Here is a 24,894-nt window from a genome sequence, read left to right as displayed (position 1 = left end):
GAGGACTGGGAGGACTAGCAGGACTGGAGCCTAGCAGACTAGGAGGACTACAAGGCAGGACTAGCGGACTAGCAGGACTAGGACTAGCCAGGGTTCTATCAGGACTGGCAGGACTAGAAGGACTGGGAGGACTGGCAGGACTAGCAGGACTGGGAGGACTACAAGAGACTAGCAGGACTATGGAGGACGAGAATGAGACTAGGAGTTCAGCGGGACTACAGGGACTGGGAGGACTGTAGACTAACGGACAGAGACTAGGAGGACTAGCAGGGAGACTAGGAGGACTAGAAAACTGGGAGACTAGCAGAGACTACAAGGACGGAGGACAGGAGACTAGCAAGGACTAGGAGGACTAGCAGGACTGGGAGGACTAGCAGGACTACAAGGACTGGGAGGACTACAAGGGACCTAGGAGGACTAGCAAGACTACAAGGAACCTGAGACTACAAGAGACTAGACTACAGGAGACTACAAGAGACTAGCCAGAGACTAGCAGAGACTAGGAGGACTACAAGGACTAGCATAGACAGCAGGACTAGAAGGCTAGGGACTAGCAGGAGACTGTAGAGACTAGGAGAGACCTAGCAGGACATGGGACTACGAGGACTAGAAGGGACTAGAGGAGACTAGGAGAGACTAGCAGAGTCTAGGAGAGACTAGCAGAGACTAGAAGAGACTAGGAGAGACTAGATAGATAGATAGATAGATATATACTTTATTAATCCCCAAGGGGAAATTTGGAGGTCAGTTAGCAGCAACACAGAGATAAAAAAAAAACACAAAATATAAGAAGGGTTAGGGTGATCTAATAAAGAGAGGTGAACTGTTGTAGAGCCTCATAGCCGTCGGCAGAATGTTCTCCTGTATCTCTCCTTGTGGCAGGCGGAGGCGTGAGGAGGCGTCTGGAAGAGTACTCCTCTGTCCCTGTAGGAGGTGGTGGAAGGTGAGTCCGGGTTGTCCAATATGGACACCAGTTTCTTCAACGATCCTCTCCTCTCACCACCTGTTCAGGTGCTCCAGCTGGCAGCCGATGATGGAGCCAGCCTTCCTAACCAGTTTAATTGAGGCGGCTGGTGTCACCGGCTCGATGCCTCCCCAGACAGACAATGGCAAAGTGCAGCACACTGGCGACAACCGACTGGTAGAATAACTCCAGCATCTTACTGCACGTTGAAGGATCGAAGCTTTCTCAGGAAAGAAGGTCGACTCATACGCTTCTTGTACACAGCGTTGATGTTGGCCTTCAGTTCAGTCGGCTGTCGATGGAGCGTGAGTACTGTACTCCTCCACCAATATCACGTCACTCCCAGGACACTCAGAGGTGTAGGGCTGTCGCCTTCCTCCTGAAGTCCACCACCATCTCTGGTCTTGGCCACGTTCAGCCCCATGGGTGGTTCCTCATCAGTACCCCTTTGCAAAGTCACTCACCTGCCCTGTACTCCTCCTCCGTCCATCCCTAATACACCCGACCACTGCAGAATCATCAGAGTGCTTCTGCAGATGGCTTGACTCCGTGTTGTTACTGGAAGTCACTGGTGTACAGGGTGAAGAGGAAGGAGACAGAACAGTTCCTGTGGGGGCTCAACATCACTGACCACCGTTCAGACAGCACACGGCCCATTCGACAATAGAGCTGTGGTCTGCCTGTGAGTAGTCAGTGATCCAGGAGATGGTGAGGCATGGCGTCCACCGGCCCTCCCGCAGCTTCTCACTCAGCAGCAGTGGCTGGATGGTGTTAAATGCACTGGAAAGTCAAAGTAACTCTCACAGAGACACGGTTCCATCCAGGTCACGACTGGAAGCTCGTTGCAACCTTGAGTAGATGATGGGCAAGTCCGCCCACATGAGGCTGGTAAGCAAATTGCAGAGGTCCAACGATGATTTCACCTGCGGCGGGAGGTGGAAAGACCAGCCTCTCGCACCTTCTCATCACATGGGAGGTGAGGCGACCGGTCGGTAGTTGTTGAGGCCAGATGGTGCTGCTGGCTTCTTGGGACAGGGACCAGGCGGCGTCTTCCACAGCACGGGACTTCCCCCAGCCTCAGGCTGAGGTTGAAGGCGCTGCAGGACACCAGACAGCTGGGTGGCGCAGGTCTTTAGGACCCTGGGGCTGATGCCATCAGGACCTTCAGCTCTCTTGTGGTGTATGATTTCTCCAGCTGTCTTCTCCACCTGGTCAGTCTGTCACAGAGAGAGGGGAGGTGGAGGAGCCCATTGTTATTGAGGGGCTCGGTGGATGTGCAGCTCAGCAGGGGGACAGAGGGAGGAGGTGTTTGGGAGGTGTGATGTGTGGAGAGAGGCGGGGGAGGCTGTGAACTGAACCTATTGAAAACAGTTCAGCTCGTTGGCCTCTCTCAGAAGAGCCCCCCTGGCTGTCTCCTCCACCTTGAAGCCAGTTATCTGCTTCATGCCAGACCACACCTCCTTGTGTTGTTCAGCTGGAGTTTGGCCTCAGCCTCCTGTAGGAGTCCTTGCCCTCCTGAGCTTCACCTTCCAGGTTCGCTGGGCTTTCCTCAGCTCATCCTGTCTCCAGACCTGAAAGCAGCTTTCTTCATGTTAAGCGCCTTCAGGTCCCTGGTGATCCAGGGCTTGTTGTTGGGAAGCAGCGCACAGTCCGTGATGGGATGGTGTGTTCACAGAACTTGATGTATTCCGTGATGCAGTCGGTCATACTGTTGATGTCCTCCCGTCGGTCCACAGCACATCCCAGTCCGTTGACTCAAGCAGTCCTGTAGGCGTCGTTAGCTTCCAGAGACCACCTCCTCATAGTCCTTGTGTTCACTTGTAGCCTCTTCACCATAGAAAAATACCTTGGTGTCAGCGGACCAGGTCATGATCAGACCTGCCGAGGGGGGAAGGGCAGTGGCGCTGTATGCGTCCTTAGTATTAGCATACAGCAAGTCCAGAGTTTTATTGTTCCTTGTTGGGCAGTCTATGTATTGATGGAAGGTTGGCAGAGCTTTTCCAATGTGGTGTGGTTAAAGTCACCAGTGATAGCCATGAATGCTCCAGGCTGATGATTCAGCAGAGCAGACACAGTGGAGTGGATGGTGTCCACAGCTTCCTCAGCGTCAGCTGATGGCGGCACGTACACGACAACCACAATGGCGGACGTGAACTCTCTCGGCAAATAGTACGGGCGCATCCCGGCCAACAGTTCAATGTTCGCTACAGAAGCGCTCCTTCACGCACACATGGTCCGGATGGCACCACCGTTCATTCACATAAACAGCGATCCGCCCCCTTCTTACCGCTCTGTGTAGCGTCTCTGTCAGCCCGAACAGTCCTGAAGCGGGCAAAGACGCTGTGATCCGGATAGTCCGTGTGTAGCCAGGTCTCAGTGAAGCACAAGAGACTGCTCTCACGGAAGATCCTCTCAGACATTACCAGCGCCCGAGCTCATCCGTCTTATTCGCCAAAGACCTCACGTTCCCATTATGATCGACGGTACGAGGGTTTGTATCTCCTCGTTTTAGCCCTCCGCTTGACACCCGATCTGCAACGCATGAGCCCTTCTCCGCAGCTCCAGAGGGATCTCAGGTCTGTCTCCAGGCAGGCTTGGCCTGCACAGCGATCAGCTGAGCACGCGACGAGCGTATTGTCCCGTCATTGTTTTGTTGAGGCTCACCGATACTCGACAAAGTGAACAAAAGCCACAGTAGAAGTATCGAAAAGTAGTTATGGTCCAGTGTCAGACCGTAACTAAGACAAGCGTGAAAAGAAAAGAAAAAGAGAAAAGTGCAAAAAAAGACAATAAAATAAAAGCAAAACGCCACTACTGAAACAAGCAGATTGGCTGGCCTTCCTTCACAGCAGAGAATAGAAGAGACTAGGAGAGACTACAAGAGACTAGGAGAGACTAGGAGAGACTAGCAGAGACTAGGAGACTACAAGAGACTAGGAGAGACTAGAAGAGACTAGCAGAGACTAGCAGAGATTAGGAGAGACTACAAGAGACTACAAGAGACTAGCAGAGACTAGAAGAGACTAGGAGAGACTAGAAGAGACTAGGAGAGACTAGCAGAGACTAGCAGAGACTAGCAGAGACTAGGAGAGACTAGGAGACTAGCAGAGACTAGGAGAGACTAGGAGAGACTAGCAGAGACTAGGAGAGACTAGCAGAGACTAGGAGAGACTACAAGAGACTAGCAGAGACCAGCAGAGACTATCAGAGACCAGAGGACTGGCAGAGACTAGGAGACTACAAGAGACCAGAAGAGACTAGGGAGAGACTAGAGAGACACAAGAGACTAGCAGAGACCAGCAGAGACTAGGAGACTACAGAGACTAGCAGAGACTAGAGACTAGGAGGACCAGCAGAGACTCACAAGAGACTAGGAGAGACCAGAGAGGACTAGGAGAGACTAGAGGACCAGGGACTAGAGAGACTAGCAGAGACTGGAGAGACTAGAAGAGACTGGGAGGACTGGGACTAGCAGAGACTAGGGAGAGACTGGGAGAGACTACAGAGACTAGCAAGGGACTAGCAGAGACTAGGAGACTAGCAGAGACTAGGAGAGACTAGAGAGACCAGCAGAGACTAGAGACTAGCAGAGACTACAAGAGACTAGACGGACTAGCAGGACTGGGAGGACTAGCAGGACCAGGGAGAGCACAGAGACTAGGAGAGACTAGCAGAGACTAGGAGAGACTACAAGAGACTAGCAGAGACTAGGAGAGACTAGCAGAGACTAGGAGAGACTAGCAGAGACTAGGAGAGACAGACTAGGAGAGACTACAAGAGACTAGCAGAGACTAGCAGAGACTACAAGAGACTAGGAGACTAGCAGAGACTACAAGAGACTAGCAGACTAGCAGAGACTAGCAGAGACTAGAGACTAGCAGAGACTAGCAGAGACTACAAGAGACTACAAGAGACTAGCAGAGACTACAAGAGACTAGCAGAGACTACAAGAGACTACAAGAGACTAGCAGAGACTAGGAGAGACTAGCAGAGACTACAAGAGACTAGCAGAGACTAGCAGAGACTAGGAGAGACTAGCAGAGACTAGAAGAGACTAGCAGAGACTAGGAGAGACTAGGAGAGACTACAAGAGACTAGCAGAGACTAGAAGAGACTAGCAGAGACTACAAGAGACTACAAGAGACTAGCAGAGACTACAAGAGACTACAAGAGACTAGCAGAGACTAGCAGAGACTAGCAGAGACTACAAGAGACTAGCAGAGACTACAAGAGACTAGCAGAGACTACAAGAGACTACAAGAGACTAGCAGAGACTAGGAGAGACTAGGAGAGAATACAAGAGACTAGCAGAGACTAGCAGAGATTAGGAGAGACTAGCAGAGACTACAAAGAGACTAGAAGAGACTAGCAGAGACTAGGAGAGACTAGCAGAGACTAGAAGAGACTAGGAGACTAGCAGAGACTAGGAGAGACTACAAGAGACTAGAAGAGACTAGGAGAGACTAGCAGAGACTACAAGAGACTAGCAGAGACTACAAGAGACTACAAGAGACTAGCAGAGACTACAAGAGACTACAAGAGACTAGCAGAGACTACAAGAGACTAGCAGAGACTACAAGAGACTACAAGACTAGCAGAGACTACAAGAGACTAGCAGAGACTACAAGAGACTAGCAGAGACTAGCAGAGACTAGCAGAGACTAGCAGAGACTACAAGAGACTAGAAGAGACTAGCAGAGACTAGGAGAGACTAGCAGAGACTAGGAGAGACTAGCAGAGACTAGGAGAGACTAGGAGAGACTACAAGAGACTAGCAGAGACTACAAGAGACTAGAAGAGACTAGCAGAGACTAGGAGAGACTAGCAGAGACTAGGAGAGACTACAAGAGACTAGCAGAGACTACAAGAGACTAGCAGAGACTACAAGAGACTACAAGAGACTAGCAGAGACTACAAGAGACTACAAGAGACTAGCAGAGACTACAAGAGACTACAAGAAACTAGCAGAGACTACAAGAGACTAGCAGAGACTACAAGAGACTAGCAGAGACTAGGAGAGACTAGAAGACTAGCAGAGACTAGAAGAGACTAGGAGAGACTAGCAGAGACTAGCAGAGACTAGAAGAGACTAGCAGAGACTAGCAGAGACTAGGAGAGACTAGAAGAGACTAGCAGAGACTAGGAGAGACTAGCAGAGACTAGGAGAGACTAGCAGAGACTTGCAGAGACTAGCAGAGACTACAAGAGACTACAAGAGACTAGCAGACTAGCAGAGACTAGGAGAGACTAGAAGAGACTAGCAGAGACTAGCAGAGACTAGGAGAGACTACAAGAGACTAGCAGAGACTAGGAGAGACTAGCAGAGACTAGAATATAGAATAGAATAGAATATACACTTTTATTTATCCCCAAGGGGAAATTAGTTCTCTGCATTTAACCCATCCTTAGTTATTAAGGAGCAGTGGGCTGTGGCAGGGCCCGAAGCAACTGGGGGTTCAGTGCCTTGCTCAAGGACACTTCGACTTGCAACTAATGGGGAGAGCGGGGATCGAACCCACAACCCTGCGGTTGCAGGACGGCCCTCTTACCCCACTGAGCTAAAGCCGCCTAGGAGAGACTAGCAGAGACTAGCAGAGACTAGAAGAGACTAGAAGAGACTAGCAGAGACTACAAGAGACTAGCAGAGACTAGGAGAGACTACAAGAGACTAGCAGACTAGCAGAGACTAGGAGAGACTAGCAGAGACTAGGAGAGACTAGAAGAGACTAGGAGAGACTACAAGAGACTAGCAGAGACTAGGAGACTAGAAGAGACTAGCAGAGACTAGGAGAGACTACAAGAGACTAGAAGAGACTAGGAGAGACTACAAGAGACTACAAGAGACTAGCAGAGACTAGAAGAGACTAGGAGAGACTACAAGAGACTAGCAGAGACTAGGAGAGACTACAAGAGACTAGCAGAGACTAGGAGACTAGGAGAGACTAGCAGAGACTAGGAGAGACTACAAGAGACTACAAGAGACTAGAAGAGACTACAAGAGACTAGGAGAGACTAGGAGAGACTAGCAGAGACTAGGAGAGACTAGCAGAGACTAGGAGAGACTAGCAGAGACTAGGAGAGACTAGCAGAGACTAGAAGAGACCAGCAGAGACTAGAAGAGAATAGAAGAGACTACAAGAGACTAGAAGAGACTAGCAGAGACTAGGAGAGACTAGCAGAGACTAGAAGAGACTAGCAGACTAGCAGAGACTAGGAGAGACTAGCAGAGACTAGCAGAGACTAGCAGGTCTGAGGGTCCCTGAGGGTACCTGAAGCTCCTGTGGGGCGTGATGAGCTCAAAGCTCTTGTGTTTCCCGTCTCTGATGGTGGACCCTCGGGCTTCGATCACCGTGATGCCGACGCCGCTCCGGAAGCACTGCACACAGAGGAGTTCAGCTGGCTCACCTGGTGGGCGCGGTCCCCAGGGGCTGAGTGGCTCACCTGCTCGCTCTTGTAGACCCAGACCTGGTCCGTGTGGATGGCGGCGTAGACTCTGGACTTGGTCCCCTTCAGCTCCAGGACTCCGTGTCTCTGGCAGTGAGATCCGGGACCGAAGCGCCGCCGACCGAAGGCCAGCTGGTCTCTGATGTGATCCTGCAGCGTGCCGACCCACCGCAGCCTGAGCACTGAGACATCACCACACCTTCATCATCACCACCATCATCATCACCACCACCACCATCATCATCATCACCATCACCATCAATTGCCAATCAGCCAGCAGCCGATGCTGCTCATATAAAAGGGCAGCAGAGCTGGAGGTTGGGAGGAGAGTGAGCAGACGCATCGTCGTGTTGTCTGCTGTGTGTTGTCTGCTGTGTGTTGTCTGCTCTCTGCTGTGTGTTGTCTGCTGTCTGCTGTGTGTTGTCTGCTGTCTGCTGTGTGTTGTCTGCTGTGTGTTGTCTGCTGTGTGTTGTCTGCTGTCTGCTGTCTGCTGTGTGTTGTCTGCTGTGTGTTGTCTGCTGTCTGTGTGTTGTCTGCTCTCTGCTGTGTGTTGTCTGCTGTCTGCTGTGTGTTGTCTGCTGTGTGTTGTCTGCTGTCTGCTGTGTGTTGTCTGCTGTCTGTTGTCTGGTGTGTTGTCTGCTGTCTGCTGTGTGTTGTCTGTTGTGTGTTGTCTGCTGTGTGTTGTCTGCTGTCTGCTGTGTGTTGTCTGCTGTGTGTTGTCTGCTGTGTGTTGTCTGCTGTGTGTTGTCTGCTGTCTGCTGTGTGTTGTCTGCTGTGTGTTGTCTGCTGTCTGCTGTGTGGTGTCTGTGTGTTGTCTGCTGTGTGTTGTCTGCTGTGTGTTGTCTGCTGTCTGCTGTGTGTTGTCTGCTGTCTGCTGTGTGGTGTCTGCTGTCTGCTGTGTGTTGTCTGCTGTGTGTTGTCTGCTGTGTGTTGTCTGCTGTTGTCTGTCTGCGTGTTGTCTGTCTGTTATCTGTTGTCTGCTGTTTGTCTGTTGTCTGCTGTGTGTTATCTACTGTCTGCTGTGTTTACTATTGTCTGCTGTGTTGCTGTCTGTGTATTATCTACTGTCTACTTGTTGTCTACTGTCTGCTGTGTGTTGTCTGCTGTGTGTTGTCTGCTGTGTGCTGTCTGCTGTCTGCTGTGTGCTGTCTGCTGTGTGTTGTCTGTTGTCTGCTGTCTGCTGTGTGTTGTCTGCTGTGTGTTGTCTGCTGTCTGCTGTGTGTTGTCTGCTGTGTGTTGTCTGCTGTGTGCTGTCTGCTGTCTGCTGTCTGCTGTGTGCTGTCTGCTGTGTGTTGTCTGTTGTCTGCTGTGTGCTGTCTGCTGTGTGTTGTCTGCTGTCTGCTGTGTGTTGTCTGCTGTGTGTTGTCTGTTGTCTGCTGTGTGTTGTCTGTTGTCTGCTGTCTGCTGTGTGCTGTCTGCTGTGTGTTGTCTGCTGTGTGTTGTCTGCTGTCTGCTGTGTGTTGTCTGCTGTGTGCTGTCTGCTGTCTGCTGTCTGCTGTGTGTTGTGTGCTGTCTGCTGTCTGCTGTGTGCTGTCTGCTGTCTGCTGTGCTGTCTGCTGTGTGCTGTCTGCTGTGTGCTGTCTGCTGTCTGCTGTCTGCTGTGTGCTGTCTGCTGTCTGCTGTGTGCTGTCTGCTGTGTGCTGTCTGCTGTGTGCTGTCTGCTGTGTGCTGTCTGATGTGTGCTGTCTGCTGTGTGTTGTCTGCTGTGTGCTGTCTGATGTGTGTTGTCTGCTGTGTGTTGTCTGCTGTGTGCTGTCTGCTGTCTGCTGTGTGCTGTGTGCTGTCTGCTGTCTGCTGTGTGCTGTGTGCTGTCTGCTGTGTGCTGTCTGCTGTCTGCTGTCTGCTGTCTGCTGTGTCTTGTCTGCTGTCTGTTGTCTGCTGTCTGCTGTGTGCTGTCTGCTGTCTGCTGTCTGCTGTCTGCTGTGTCTTGTCTGCTGTCTGCTGTCTGCTGTCTGCTGTCTGCTGTCTGCTGTGTGCTGTGTCTTGTCTGCTGTCTGCTGTCTGCTGTCTGCTGTCTGCTGTGTGTTGTGTGCTGTCTGCTGTGTGCTGTCTGCTGTCTGCTGTCTGCTGTCTGCTGTGTCTTGTCTGCTGTCTGTTGTCTGCTGTCTGCTGTCTGCTGTCTGCTGTGTGTTGTCTGCTGTGTGTTGTCTGCTGGTAAAATAAACCATGTTATCCAACGGAACCTCGCTGTTGTCTGGTAATCCTTGGTGCTTTTGGGAGAAACTCACGGGTGACGGCCAGGGAATCGTCACAGTATGTGTGTGTGTGTGTGGGGGGGGGGGGGGGGGGTCTACCTTCGTTATCCGTTCTGAAGATAAAGATCCTGTGACTCGTCACGACTTCAAACTTGTTGTCTTTGGCGGGGCGGGCCATCTGGATGGCAGCCAATGGGATCACTCCTCTAGCGTAGACGTCCTGAGACAGGTGACAGGAAGTCATTCAAAGACCCTCCTCTTCATCACTACCTCCTCAGAGAGCTGCTGAGCGTCTCACCTTCTCACTGCCGAAGTACATCAGGTTCCTCCCATCGAACTTCACGAAGCGCTTCTGGAACACATAGTTCCTGAAACATGAAGACGAGATGGAGACACCATCACACACACACACATCAGAGATGGAGACACCATCACACACACACATCCATCCATCCATGTTGGGTGTCCATCCAACGCACCCCTGTGGAGACAGCTTGTCCAGCCAGCTGCTGATGACGGGTGGTGCTCTCTCCGTCAGGGAGGTGTAGCTGGCGTAGGGGGAGATGAGCAGGTCCTCGTCGGCCTCTGAGCTGAAGGTGTGGGGGGGCAGTGAGAGGTAGCGGCCGGCGGGCGGAGGCTCCCCGACGGTGCTGTAGCCCTGGGCGTCTCCGGAGTGGAGCGCCTGAGACCAGGACAACTTCTGCATCCTGCGGTACAAACACAACTTCTCACCTGGGCCTGCAGGAGGCGCTCTGCAGCTCCCTCAGCGGCCGTTTCACAAGCTTCTAGATGCTAAACACACACTTGAAGAAGTCTGGAGGGGGCCAGCAGACCCGCGGGCCTTCAGACAATATGCTGACGGTACCCTCTTCTCTGTGAGACACAATCTGCCTCTGAGGACCGCGGACACAGCCATGACCCTGAAGGAGGCTCTGATGGAGCCCGAGTGTGTTTCTGTGTCTTACCCAGGATCCTCTGCATGTCGGTCCTCCACACGGCTGCTTTCATTCTGCAGCGGACAACATTTGAAGAACACATTTGTCTCATCACAGAAGTTTAATCCCAACAACCTCCAAGCGGGGTGGACTCAATGTGGCACCTCCTCTCACATGGAGGGGGGGGGGGGGTACCAATGGGCGGTGTGTCTCACCTCACAGGGATGTGGGTTCCTTCTGCTTATGAAAAGGGTTTCACAGTAGGGGCTGATCTCCTCCTCGGGGTCGTCTGGTGCAGCTGTGGAACAGAAAACGCAGAGTTACCTGGGAACTGCAGCCCGAACCACACAACCAGTCCTCTAACCAATGAAGGATCCACATGGTGGTTGATATGAACGTATTCTATCCGTCGGTACTCACCTCTGGCGGATCCTGAAGAGGTTTTACTCAAAGTGCTGCCACTGAAATCACACAAACCATAAATAAGCATTCAGTGACCGACTTACAGGCGAGCCCCGGTGGAGTCAGGCTGGAGCTCTGAACAAAGGATGACTTGTGGTCCGGACGTGGAGTCCTCTGAGGTCAAGCTACAAACGCACTGGATCTACTGCCCTCTATTGTTGTCGACCTGATGATAACATTGTTCTTCAGACTACAGGTACTGAACCAGTTCTTCCCTCAGCGAATGGTGCGGCTGGATGAGGTTCTGCTGGTCAACAGTCCAACGAGCCTCCTGCAACCACAACCCTGAGGTCGGTGGGGAAGTCAATCCTTGCAAGGCCTCGGGCGGCTGGTCGATCAAAGTTTGGTAGAACGAACCTCGTTATTGGGACACTGGTCTAGAAACAAGTTGAGAGGGACCTACCGGTTCCTTTCAGGGTTCCCGTCAGGTGTTCGTCTGGGTGGAGTCGGAGGAGCTGACTGCTGGCTCCAGTAACTCCTCCCTCCACTGGAGGCAGTAGAACCAGGTGAAGTCCCCCAGTAGATGTCGTTGGAGACCATCTCCATCTCATCACCTCTGGGGGAACCAGGGGATCCAGAGAGCCTGCTGTTTTCAAGACTACTGGGACAGGAAGTTACCGGAGGCGTCTGGCCCTGGTCTGTCCGTATCGGTGAAGAAGAGGAAGAGCAGGATAGGGACCCCTGGAACATGGCGGAGGGGATCCCACGGTTCAGTCTCGGAGGAACTGGAGGTAGCGACCGTCCGGCGTCCGATAGAGACGAGCTCCGACTCGGCCTCTGGCTGGTGGACCTGCTGCCGAGCACAGAGGTCAACCTGTCATCAGATGTGGGCGTGTCCCCTGAGGTCAAATCGTCTAGCACAGAAAAACAGATGGACTCCTGGGAAAGCCTCCTGGATGGGGACGGGGCAGAGTCCGGTGCTGGACAGAAGTGGATGGGCGCCGTCCGACGGCGGTTGAAGACAGTTCTGGGTTTGGGAACCGGCTTCGCCGCCGGCCTGCCGGCCTCAGAGCTGGTCAGCATGGCGCGGAGGTTCGGAGCCGAGCTGTTCCTGAAGGCCTCAAAGTTCCCGGGTCCTGGCGGCTGACGGAGCGAAGCAGCACCGGGCCCTCGCTCCGGGGAGGAGACGTCGGTTACAGACTGGCAGCGGTCCCGTGGCAGATGAGCGTTCCGATTGGCTCTCTGACTTTCCATCCTCTGAACGTGATTGAGCAATCGCAGGATTCTCTTCCTGTGTCCTGTGGCGGTTATACCAAGACTGACAAAGGCATCGTGGTCCAGGTGTGTGAAGTCCCGAGCCAGCAGAAGACCGGCTCGATGGAAGGTGTCCAGGTACCTGCAGTCAGAAAACAAATGACACTTAAAGTGGCAAAAGTGGTTTTGCTTTAACTTATCAAGATTAAGTGAATGTTGATTGGCCAGGGTGTCTACAGGAATAAACAAGTGAAATTTAAGACTTTTTAAGACCACATTTAAATTAAATTTAAGACCTAACTTGTGATGGAAATACAAATCAAAAGTGGAAATATACATTAATCTAAACACACTGATGTCTGTTCAAAATGAACAGTATGGTGTAATGCGAAAGGATAACACAAAAATGTCATTGCTGTTGTAAATTATATTTATTAATACAACATTTTCAGAACATTTAGGTCCCATGAACAAATGCTTATAACATCAAGTAAATATATTTTAAAAAATACGAGCAACATAGTTCCTTTTGAACAAAAGAATCTATAAAATAACATAAATAACAATTCCAGCTGCTTTTAAAATGCAAATACATTGACATAACAGAATGTATGTGTGTGTGTGTGTGTGAGAGAGTGAGTGAGTTCTCATGTCTCTATGTGATGGATTTTTGTGCACAGGTTCATACGTCTCCTCCTGAGCTTTTGTGAATATACTAGGAAAACAATCCTTTTCAAACTATATGTTGACATTTGGTCCATTCTCCTGGAAAAAAGAAAAAAAAGGCAGACATTAGCCATACAACAGTCACCACATCTCTTATGACACCACCACTTCAGATTAATGTCAGACTGGATCAATATGAATGAAAACTATTTTTACAAATTAAGCATCGCGAGCCATCCCTTGAGCCTAGTGAACACTATGGAGACATAGACAGGTAAACACCACTCTACTACCATTCTAAAACTCTTTTTAATTAGTCTAATTAATGTGTAGTGCGCCTATGCATAGCTGCTATTAACTTGACACACGAGTAAAGCTTAACTATATGAAACACATACTCATATACAAGAGGATAGTTAATACATATATTTATGTTAGACTTACTTTGAGATGCTGAAGTAGGTCCTGGTGTCACGGCCCATGAGCTCCACAGGATCCTGACGGGACCTGGTCATTTCACCAAGAGCACATGAAGTCCAGCTGTCTGCTCGCGCTGGTCTGGTCCAGAGTCTCGTGGAACAGAATGAAGAACGCACTGCAGCGTTGGTCTTCGGTGATGAGCTCTTTGTTGCACGGCGCTGGATTTCCTCCGGTGACCTCCAGCGTTGTAGCGTTGACGTCGTTGCTGGCGGCGGAGCAGGAGCTAGTGGCGGAGCAGGAGCTAGTGGCGGAGCAGGAGCTAGCGGCGGAGCAGCAGCTAGTGGCGGAGCAGCAGCTAGTGGGCAGGCAGGAGCAGCGAGCAGCAGCAGTGGCGGAGCAGGAGCTAGTGGCGAGAGCAGTGCTAGTGAGCAGGAGCTAGTGGCGGAGCAGGAGCTAGTGGCGGAGCAGGAGCTAGTGGCGGAGCAGGAGCTAGTGGCGGAGCAGGAGCTAGTGGCGGAGCAGCAGCTAGTGGCGGAGCAGGAGCTAGTGAGCAGCAAAGTGAGCAGCAGCTGGCGGAGCAGCAGCTAGTGGCGGAGCAGCAGCTAGTGGCAGAGCAGCAGCTAGTGGCGAGCAGCAGCTAGTGGGCGGAGCAGCAGCAGCGGCGAGCAGCTAGTGGCGCTAGTGTTGAGCAGCAGCTAGCCCAGCTGCTGGCGGCCTCGCTAGTCTCTGTGCTTCTTGCTCTGCTCGTGAGATTCTACCGCTGGAAAGTCTCGCGACATAACGCAGCTTCAGAAGCATTTCACCGACCGTGACCAGAAACACTCGTTCTTTTCTAGCCGTTGTTGAACTTGCATCCCCCCCATGTTTTCTAAAGTAGCCGATGCTTCACGTTGTAGGGGATGGGACCGAATACGCGGGGCCCCTTTAAGAGAAGGGGCGTGGCCCCGGTGACACCAGAGACGCCGCAGAGCGACCGGAGCAAAATACGGACCTGGCGGAACAGAATGCCTCATATTCGTAACCCAAAACATTTAAGACCAATCCAATCTGAATTTAAGACAATGTAAGACTTTTTAAGGCCTTATTTTTTGGAAAAGCAATTTAAGACTTTTTAATGCCCCGCGGACACCCTGTTGGCTCCTTAGCCCACGCTGCCTATGTTAGCTGCTCCATGCTAACACCTTAGCCCATCTTGTATGTTAGCTGCTCCATGCTAACACCTTAGCCCACGCTGCCTATGTTAGCTGCTCCATGCTAACACCTTAGCCCACGCTTCCTATGTTAGCTGCTCCATGCTAACACCTTAGCCCATCTTGTATGTTAGCTGCTCCATGCTAACACCTTAGCCCACGCTGCCTATGTTAGCTGCTCCATGCCAACACCTTATCCCACGCTGGCTATGTTAGCTGCTCCATGCTAACACCTTAGCCCACGCTGCCTATGTTAGCTGCTCCATGCTAACACCTTAGCCCACGCTACCTATGTTAGACGCTACATGCTGCCTATGTTAGCTGCTCCAGGCTAACACCATAGCCCATCTTGTATGTTAGCTGCTTCAGGCTAACACCTTAGCCTTAACCCTTAGTCAGCTTGACCTCTGACCTCTCCAGGTGGATCGCTACTAGAAGCGTCTCAACCGTTGTGTTCCCATCCAGCGACGCCATGACGACCAACATGGAGTCTGGATCTGACTCCTCCACGTCCAGGAAACCCCACGTCCATCACGACCTACAGCCGGGACAGACGGCCGCCGTCCATCTGGAGGAGGAAACACGTGAAGAAGAAAAGAAAAACAACAAATAATTATTCAAATGTCAACTAATTGATTAAATGCCTCATGGTTGCAGCTTTGGTAAAATAATCCATTTAACTTTGAAATGGAAAATTATAAATATAATATAAATATATAATAAAAGGGTGAAACTGTAAACTCCAGCTTCATGCGAGACCTTAGACCCCTGGAGGTCACGACCCCCCCAGCCAGAACAAAGCATGACGTCAGCAGGCGGACACAAGGATGACCTTTGACCTCTGTCCCGGGTTGGAAACACCATTTAGTGACAGACATGTTGTCATGTGACAAAAAGGATTTTTATAAAACTCCGTCCAACAATGAAGCTGTCAAGCGTTACTTTGTTCTTTTAAATAAAGTTTCTGTGTGAAGGTAATGAGACAGGAAGTGACACGCCCTCCTCCTCCCACGGGCCGCTTCACACAGAACAAGAACAACCATAACATCACAGAATGATCCACCTGGACCAGACCGGGCGGCCAGAACCCAAGACCCAACCTGAGAACCAGAACCTGAACCAGGTGAGGACCAGACAGGGGGGCGGCCAGAACCCAAGACCCAACCTGAGAACCAGAACCAGGTGAGAACCCAAGACCCAAGCTGAGAACCAGAACCAGGTGAGAACCTAAGACCCAACCTGAGAACCAGAACCAGGTGAGAACCTAAGACCTAACCTGAGAACCAGAACCTGAACCAGGTGAGGACCAGACAGGGGGGCGGCCAGAACCCAAGACCCAACCTGAGAACCAGAACCAGGTGAGAACCTAAGACCCAACCTGAGAACCAGAACCAGGTGAGAACCTAAGACCCAATCTGAGAACCTGAACCTGAACCAGGTGAGGACCAGACAGGGGGGCGGCCAGAACCCAAGACCCAACCTGAGAACCAGAACCAGGTGAGAACCCAAGACCCAACCTGAGAACCTAAGACCCAACCTGAGAACCAGAACCAGGTGAGAACCCAAGACCCAACCTGAGAACCAGAACCAGGTGAGAACCCAAGACCCAACCTGAGAACCAGAACCACGTGAGAACCCAAGACCCAACCTGAGAACCAGAACCAGGTGAGAACCCAAGACCCAACCTGAGAACCAGCACCTGAACCAGGTGAGGACCAGACAGGGTATATTGTGGTATAAGCAGACATTTCCTTGACAAAAGTGTGGTGTATAAGGACTGAAATAACACTGTTGGGTCTTTCAATTTAATTGATAAAATGTATTTTATTGGAGGCATGCAAGTTGTCCTCCAGAGTGAGACAGCATGTGGATGGATGGATGGATAGATGATCGATGGATAGATGAATGATAGATAGATGGATCCATCTACGCAGAGAGAGAACCAGCCAGTGACTGAACAACATGGCTTTAATCTCTGGCTTCATTTAACATGAAAAACACAAAAGAGTTGGAGCGCTTTATCATTTAGTCAAGTTTATTATTGTGTCCAGACATAAAGACAGAGAGACAGAGATGTGGATGGATAGATGGATGGAGTTTCAAGTTTCAAGTTTTTATTGTCACATCCCCTTTTATACAAGTATAATCGGTTCGTGAAATTCTTATGTGCAAAACACCCGACAGCAGTAGCAGACTAAAAAAAGAATAGGAATGAGAATAAACTATACAATATCCACACACAAAAAAGAAGAAAGTATTAACAATATATATATAAAACAATGTAATAGAATATACATCATGGCAATATATATATATAAAACAATGTAATAAAATATACACTTTTTTTGAGACTATATATATATATATATGTATATACATACAATATATATATATATATATAAACAATGTAATAAAATATACACCATGGCCATAGATATTCACAGAATATGTTCTGGTGTGTAGTGTTAATGAGGGTCTCAGTCCTTGTTCAGCAGCCTGATGGCCTGACTGAAGAAGCTGTCCCTCAGTCTGTTTGTGCGGCACTTGATACTGCGGTATCGCCTGCCTGACGGTAGAAGGGTGAACAGTTTGTGGCGGGTGGTTATTGTCTTTCATCATCCGTTTGGCCCTGGCCACGCACCGCTTGTGTATATGTCCAGGATGGAGGAAGCTCACCTCCAACGATGTACTGTGCCGACCGCACCACCCTCTGTAGTGCCCTCACGCTCCAGGCGGTGCAGTTCCCGCACAGACGGTGATGCAACCTGTCAGAACACTCGATGGTACTGGTGTAGAATGTTCTGAGGATGCGGGGGCCATGTTGAATTTCCTCAGTCGCCTAAGGAAATACAGGCGTTGTTGGGCCTTTTCACCACGTGAGTGGTGTCGTGGTCCATGTGAGGTCCTCGGAGATGTGCACGCCGAGGAACTTGAAGCTGCTGACCCTCTCTACTGCAACTCCGTCTATGGAGATGGGGTGTGCTCTCCTCTCCGCTTCCTGTAGTCCACGATCAGCTCCTTGGTCTTCTTGACGTTGAGGACGAGGCTGTTCTCCTGGCACCACTGTACCAGTGATCCAACCTCCTCCCTATAGGCTGTCTCTGCCGTGCCGTCGGTGATCAGCCCCAACACTGTTGTGTCGTCAGCAAACTTGATGATGACGTTGGAGCTGTGCATGGCCGTGCAGTCGTGGGTGTACAGGGAGTAGAGGAGAGGCTCAACACGCATCCCTGAGGGGCTCCTGTTGAGGGTCAGCGGCTCTGAGGTGGTACCGCCATCCTCACCACCTGGCGGCCCGACAGGAAGTCCAGTATCCAGCTGCACATGGTAGAGTGCAGGCCTAGACCCTGAGCTTGGTGTCGAGCTTACGGGAACAATAGTGTTGAACGCTGAGCTGTAGTCCACAACCAGCATTCGCACAACAGTTCCTCCTCCAGGTGGGAAAGGGTGGTGTGAAGTGCCATGGCAATTGCGTCGCCGGTGGATCTGTTTTGACGATATGCAAATTGCCATGGGTCCAGCGTGGCAGGCAACATGGAACAAATGAAGTCCTTGACCAACCTCTCAAGCATTTACTGACAATCGAGGTGAGGCTACGGGTCTCCAGTCATTCAGGCAGGTTACCTTGGGGTGTTTGGGGACAGGCACAATGGTGGACATCTTGAAGCTCTCAGGAACAACAGCCTGGGACAGGAGAGGTTGAAGATGTCTGCGAAGACTCCTGCCAACTGGTCTGCACATGCTCTGAGTAGCGCCCGGGATGTGGTCGGGACCTGCCGCCTTCCGGATGTCCACCAGCTGAAGGCTCTGCCGCCAGCCTCTGAGATGATCAGCAGGCTGGTCTCCTCGGCGGCGCTGCCTTGGCGGGCTGCCGTCACGTCGAACCGAGCAAAGAATGTATTTAGCCCGCCTGGGAGGGAGGTAGAGTAGTTCTCTTCACCGCTGGTTCTCCCTCTGAAGTCCGTGATTGTCTGTAGCCCTTCCACACACCTCTCACGTCATGGCTCTTGGAGCTTTTCCTCCACCTTGTTCCTGAACTCCCGCTTGGCAGAGCCGATGGTCTTCTGAGGTCGTGGGGGCTCTTTTGTATTCCGCCGTATTCGAGTCAGGCGGTGTTGCGTCGAGTGCAGCGAACATCTCCATTTATCCACGGTTTCTGGTTGGGATAAATCCGAACCGACTTGGTAGGAACAACGTCATCTATGCATTTCTTGATGAACCCGGTGACTGAGGACGATACTCACTGACGTTGTTGTCCGACGCGACCCTGAACACATCCCAGTCAGCACGTTCAAAACAGTCCTGTAGCATAGACTCCGATTGGTCCGACCAGCGCTGTACTTCCTTCACAGCGATTGGTTGCTGCTTCAGCCTCTGCCTGTAGGCGGGAGTAGTTGGATGGAGCGGTGGTCCGATTTGCCGAACGGTGGGCGGAGGAGGCTTTGTATCCATCCCGGAAGGGAGTGTAGCAGTGGTCGAGAATCCGCTCCCCGCGTGTTGCTTGTTATGTGTTGGTAGAACCGGAGAACTTTCTTCAGGTTCGCTTTGTTGAAGTCCCCGCCACAATGAAAGCAGCCTCGGGTGTGCGACTCGCTCCGCTGATCGCCCGTAGAGTTCCTTCAGCGCTATGTCCGTGTTAGCTTGAGGCGGAATGTACACAGCAGTTACGGTGACTGCTGTAAACTCCCTTAGCTAGAGAATGGTCGACATGAGCATTAGGTACTCCAGGTCCGGGGAACAGAACGACTTGAGAGTATGTACATGACTTTGGTTGCACCAAGATCTGTTTATCATGAGACATACCCCTCCACGATCTTTACCAGAGAGAGTCTTTGTTCTGTCCGCTGTGGACGGAAAATCCTGCCGGCTCGATGGCTGAGTCGGTAACCTCCTCTGACATCCATGTCTCCGTAAGGCAGATGATGCAGTTGTCCTTAGTTTCCGGTGGAATTGAATACGAGCCTGTAGCTCGCATAGCTTATTGTCCAAAGACTGTACATTTGCCAGTAAAATGGTGGGTAGTGGGGTCGATTTAACGCCTCAGCCTAACCAGCACGCCAGCTCGCTTCCCCTCCGTCCGACGGCGTTTGATCGCGCCTAAAATGGACGGAGATAGTTCGCCACTGTTCCTGGCGGACGTCCGAGTAAGAGTTGGAAAACTCTGGTAGGCGGCGAGCAACTGCGATCAATCTCCAGAAGTGCATCTGGTGACGTTAACTGGCTGCTAACGTTTTGTGCAAAAATAGTCGCAATAAGAAGAATAAATAACAAAAAACTACTACAAAATCCGGGAGCTCGCAACACAGCCGCCATCACGTACGGCGCCATAGATAGATGGATAGACATAAAGATAGAGGAGACAGACACAGAGAGAGAGAGAGAGAGAGAGACCGACTGTTGCTTTGTGGCTGACCACACACAGCAGTAATCTGTGGTCAGTCAGATGTTACTTGTTGTTTGTTGACCTCACACGTTTCCTGTGTCGACTCGTTGGTAACTCGAGGCTTCACAGCATGGACGTGATGAAGAGTTGGGCAACCTGTTGATGAACTGGACCCGGCTGGGAGGCTGCTGTCTGACCCATGAGACGCTGCAGCCTCCCGGAGGACTGGCTCCACTTCAATCCAGCTTTCAACTGACGAGGCGTAGTGGGGACGCGGCATCATCATCATCGTCATCGTCGTCATCATCGTTTCCCCTAGGTTTACAGCTTCAGGGGGGGGCAACACTGAAACATGTTGGTGTTCATGTCTTTCATGACCTCCACGAGGAACACGTTGTGTCACTGCAGTGGATCAAAGAAGAGTTCCAGAGCCTCTTGATAGGAGTCAGAAACATCTGGCCCTGTAGTCCAATCCACAGCGAGACGGTCTCCTTCGTCATCATCTTCATCATCACGTTGCTCAGCTGGGATCTTCTCCTGTAGGTTTGGATGTCGTCCAGACGCAAGTTAAAAGACACCATGTGATCCTCGTCAAGCTGCTCGGAGCTCTCTGATTGGTTCAGACAGAGTGTCTTTGTAGCAGCTCCATGGCCACTACCCGTGGGTTTCCCCCCCCAGCACCAAGGATCCGCCCGGAACCACGAGGTTTGGTTGAAAGCCATGATTTATTTGTCAGCAAACAACGCACCAGCAGACCGCACACTCTGCGCCTCTGCTCACTCCCTCTTCCCTCCAGCTCTGCTGCCCTTTTATACAGGCAGCATCGGCTGCTGACTGATTGCCAAACAGTCAGAGCAGCTGACTGATTGTCAACCAGCCAGCAGCCGAGGCCAGATTGGGGACAGCTGCCACATATCCCCACCACCCGATTTGGGCGGAGGAGGGGGCTCTGGGGGACCGGGCGGGGGGGAACGGAGCAGGACCGCCGGGATGGAGCCGAGCAGCGGTAGCTGGCACCTCCGACAGGGCCCGGGATCAGGAGTCGGCCCTCCACAATAGACGGCCAGGTCGAGAAGTCCTGGCAGCTCCCGCACGGTACAGGCTCCGGCAGCAGGTCCTGGACCCTGGAAAGTCGGCAGCTCCGGTCCTGGACCTCGACGGGTCGGCAGCTCGGCGGGTCCTGGACCTCGGGAGTCGGCAGCTCGACGGCTCCTGACCTCGGACCTCGAGAGTCGGCAGTCCTGGACTGGGACTCGGGAGTCGGGCTCAGTTCGACGGTCCTGGACCTCGGAGGTCGGCAGCTCCGACGGTCCTGGACCTCGGGTTCGGCAGCTCCGGCTCCTGGGCCTCGGAGGTCGGCAGCTCCGGCGGGTCCTGACCTCGACCCCTCGAGGTCGGCAGCTCGAGGTCCTGGGGATCGGGTTCAACCGCAGAGTCGGCGGGACCAGGAGGCCTTGAGGAACCGGGCGGTTCTCCTCTGCCTGTGCCCATCTTCTCAATTCTGGCCAGAATCTGGCCCAAAGGTGCTCATCAGCTCCTCCTCTGGTTTCCCAGACTCCATCCCTCCAGGTGCTGCTGGGCTCATTGCTTTCCCCCAGTGTAGCAGCTCCCGGCACCGTGGGTTTCCCCCCAGCACCCAGGTTCCGTTGAAAGCCATGAGGTTTGGTCAGCAAACAATTTGTCAGCAAACAACACACCAGCAGACCGCACACTCTGCGCCTCTGCTCACTCCCTCTTCCCTCCAGCTCTGCTGCCCTTTTATACAGGCAGCATCGGCTGCTGACTGATTGCCAATCAGTCAGAGCAGCTGACTGATTGTCAACCAGCCAGCAGCCGAGGCCAGATTGGGGACAGCTGCCACAGTCTTCATTCATTCATCCTGAAGACTGCAGAGGACAGACTGGTGAAGACAGACTGGTGAGGACAGACTGGTGAGGACGTGATTGGATGACTGACCTGTCAATCGCAGAGAACAGGCTCCTCAAACAAAGATCACAAGAGACACAGAGGGAGAGAGAGAGAGACGGAGGCAGTATAATAACAAGAGAGTCTCTATTGTGACCAACAGAAGGTTCATTGTTACAGAACCGGAACCACACTGAGGAAACTGAGACCACTAGGAACTCTGGGTAAGAGTGAGACCTCTAGGATCAGTCGCCATGTCACATTTTAAAGTATCAAAGAAAAGCTAAATAAACTTCCTCAAAGAGATCTAACCGGTGTAGTCAGGCGGTCCCCCAGGACCAGACCCTCCATCTGGGACCAGACCCTCTCCCTTGGATCAGAACCCATTGGGCATCAGACCCACTCTCAGATTCAGATCCTCCTCCAGAACCAGACCCCCTGATCTGGTTCTATCGGTGTATTCTGAGACTGAGAACACAGCAGAGTGAAGACAGGAAGCGGAGTTTCCTCTGGACAGGATGTTTGTGTTGCCTCACTTCATGTCTCACCGCCTGTCTCACTGCATGTCTCACTTCATGTCTCACTGCATGTCTCACTGCATGTCTCACTGCATGTCTCACTTCATGTCTCACTGCATGTCTCACTGCATGTCTCACTTCATGTCTCACTTCATGTCTCACTTCATGTCTCACTGCATGTCTCACTTCATGTCTCACCTCATGTCTCACTGCATGTCTCACTGCATGTCTCACTTCATGTCTCACTGCATGTCTCACTGCATGTCTCACTTCATGTCTCACTTCATGTCTCACTGCATGTCTCACTGCATGTCTCACTTCATGTCTCACTGCATGTCTCACTGCATGTCTCACCTCATGTCTCACTTCATGTCTCACCTCATGTCTCACTGCATGTCTCACTGCATGTCTCACTGCATGTCTCACTTCATGTCTCACTGCATGTCTCACTGCATGTCTCACTGCATGTCTCACTGCATGTCTCACTTCATGTCTCACTGCATGTCTCACTTCATGTCTCACCTCATGTCTCACTTCATGTCTCACTTCATGTCTCACTGCATGTCTCACTTCATGTCTCACTTCATGTCTCACTGCATGTCTCACTTCATGTCTCACTGCATGTCTCACTGCATGTCTCACTTCATGTCTCACCTCATGTCTCACTTCATGTCTCACTTCATGTCTCACTGCATGTCTCACTTCATGTCTCACTGCATGTCTCACTTCATGTCTCACTGCATGTCTCACTGCATGTCTCACTGCATGTCTCACTGCATGTCTCTTTGCACCATGTCTCACTTCATGTCTCACTTCATGTCTCACTGCATGTCTCACTTCATGTCTCACTGCATGTCTCACTTCATGTCTCACTGCATGTCTCACTGCATGTCTCACTGCATGTCTCACCTCATGTCTCACTGCATGTCTCACTGCATGTCTCACTGCATGTCTCACTGCATGTCTCTATGTCTCTTGTGATGCCTCACTATCTCACTGCATGTCTCACTTCATGTCTCACTTCATGTCTCACCTCATGTCTCACTGCATGTCTCACTTCATGTCTCACTGCATGTCTCACTGCATGTCTCACTGCATGTCTCACTGCATGTCTCACTGCATGTCTCACTTCATGTCTCACCTCATGTCTCACCGCCTGTCTCACTTCATGTCTCACCTCATGTCTCACTGCATGTCTCACTGCATGTCTCACTTCATGTCTCACTGCATGTCTCACTGCATGTCTCACTTCATGTCTCACTGCATGTCTCACTGCATGTCTCACTTCATGTCTCACTGCATGTCTCACTTCATGTCTCACTTCATGTCTCACTTCATGTCTCACTTCATGTCTCACTTCATGTCTCACTGCATGTCTCACTTCATGTCTCACTGCATGTCTCACTGCATGTCTCACTTCATGTCTCACTTCATGTCTCACTTCATGTCTCACCTCATGTCTCACTTCATGTCTCACCTCATGTCTCACTTCATGTCTCACTGCATGTCTCACTTCATGTCTCACTGCATGTCTCACTGCATGTCTCACTGCATGTCTCACTGCCTGTCTCACTGCATGTCTCACTGCATGTCTCACTGCATGTCTCACCTCATGTCTCACTGCATGTCTCACTGCATGTCTCACTGCATGTCTCACTTCATGTCTCACTGCATGTCTCACTGCATGTCTCACTGCATGTCTCACCTCATGTCTCACTGCATGTCTCACTGCATGTCTCACTGCATGTCTCACTTCATGTCTCACTTCATGTCTCACTGCATGTCTCACTGCATGTCTCACTTCATGTCTCACTTCATGTCTCACTGCATGTCTCACTTCATGTCTCACTGCATGTCTCACTGCATGTCTCACTTCATGTCTCACTGCATGTCTCACTTCATGTCTCACTGCATGTCTCACTTCATGTCTCACTGCATGTCTCACTTCATGTCTCACTTCATGTCTCACTTCATGACCAGACCCCCCTGCTGGGCCAGACCATTGGGCCTGTGATGGAGTCAGAGCAGACCCCCTCACAGCGAACAGGACATGAAAACCACTAAAGACCTCCTCGTCCTGCAGCTGTGACGTGTCCTCTCTCTGGCCCGTGTCTCACACCGGAGACCGTCTGTCCACCCAGACCTCCACCCAGACCTCCTTCCTACGTCATTCCAACGCTCAGGACGCAGAAAGGAAGAGACTAAGAGGACCAGGACCAGGACCCTGTCAGGACCTGACAGACTGACAGCAGGAAGAGCTGCTTCAGGACTCTGCCGGACTCTGCCGGACTCCCCTCTGAGACCCAAACATGTAAAGCCACTCACCTTTGATCCGCTCCGCTTTCTGGTCTGGGTCCTGGTGTCGGTCCCGGTCTGGGTCGTGGTGTCGGCAGGTCTCGGTCCGGAGTGGCACTGCGCGCTCTGGGAGGGGACACGTCAAGCTACAGAGCACCGTGACGGAGGCTGCTTCCGGTTCTAAATCACAGCTTCAAAATAAAAGCAAGATTTCCACAAACTGCTTCCGCCCCACCCAAAACAATTCATACTGATGTTCTGGTTATTTTAAATAACACACAATCAAATCAACAATCACGAACACACAGAAAGGATTTAGTCAA

The 24,894-nt window shown here is 51.5% G+C and overlaps 2 protein-coding genes across 2 annotated transcripts in view; both read right to left on the bottom strand.

Moving 5' to 3' along the window:
• The window catches only part of LOC130206594 (complexin-2-like), an 8,375-nt gene extending 6,445 nt beyond the window's left edge, over positions 1-1,930 (bottom strand). The window contains exon 1 of the mRNA XM_056434640.1: positions 1,888-1,930. Coding sequence (XP_056290615.1) covers positions 1,888-1,930 — 43 coding nt within the window. The remainder of the gene's footprint in view (positions 1-1,887) is intronic.
• Positions 1,931-7,184: 5,254 nt separating this feature from the next.
• LOC130206593 (arf-GAP with Rho-GAP domain, ANK repeat and PH domain-containing protein 3-like) lies at positions 7,185-24,680 on the bottom strand. The gene is made up of 11 exons (XM_056434639.1): positions 24,602-24,680; positions 14,883-15,038; positions 11,404-12,336; positions 10,959-10,999; positions 10,754-10,836; positions 10,569-10,612; positions 10,083-10,310; positions 9,902-9,971; positions 9,703-9,823; positions 7,406-7,590; positions 7,185-7,340 (listed from the first exon to the last, which is right to left on the bottom strand). The coding sequence occupies exons 2-11, from the start codon at positions 14,954-14,956 to the stop codon at positions 7,185-7,187; spliced, it is 1,935 nt and encodes a 644-aa protein (XP_056290614.1). The 5' UTR covers positions 14,957-15,038; positions 24,602-24,680.
• Positions 24,681-24,894: the final 214 nt, after the last annotated feature.

This window comes from Pseudoliparis swirei, chromosome 16, assembly GCF_029220125.1.
Source record: "Pseudoliparis swirei isolate HS2019 ecotype Mariana Trench chromosome 16, NWPU_hadal_v1, whole genome shotgun sequence".
In the NCBI taxonomy this organism is placed as follows: domain Eukaryota; kingdom Metazoa; phylum Chordata; class Actinopteri; order Perciformes; family Liparidae; genus Pseudoliparis; species Pseudoliparis swirei.
This window is presented reverse-complemented; position numbering and strand designations above follow the sequence as displayed.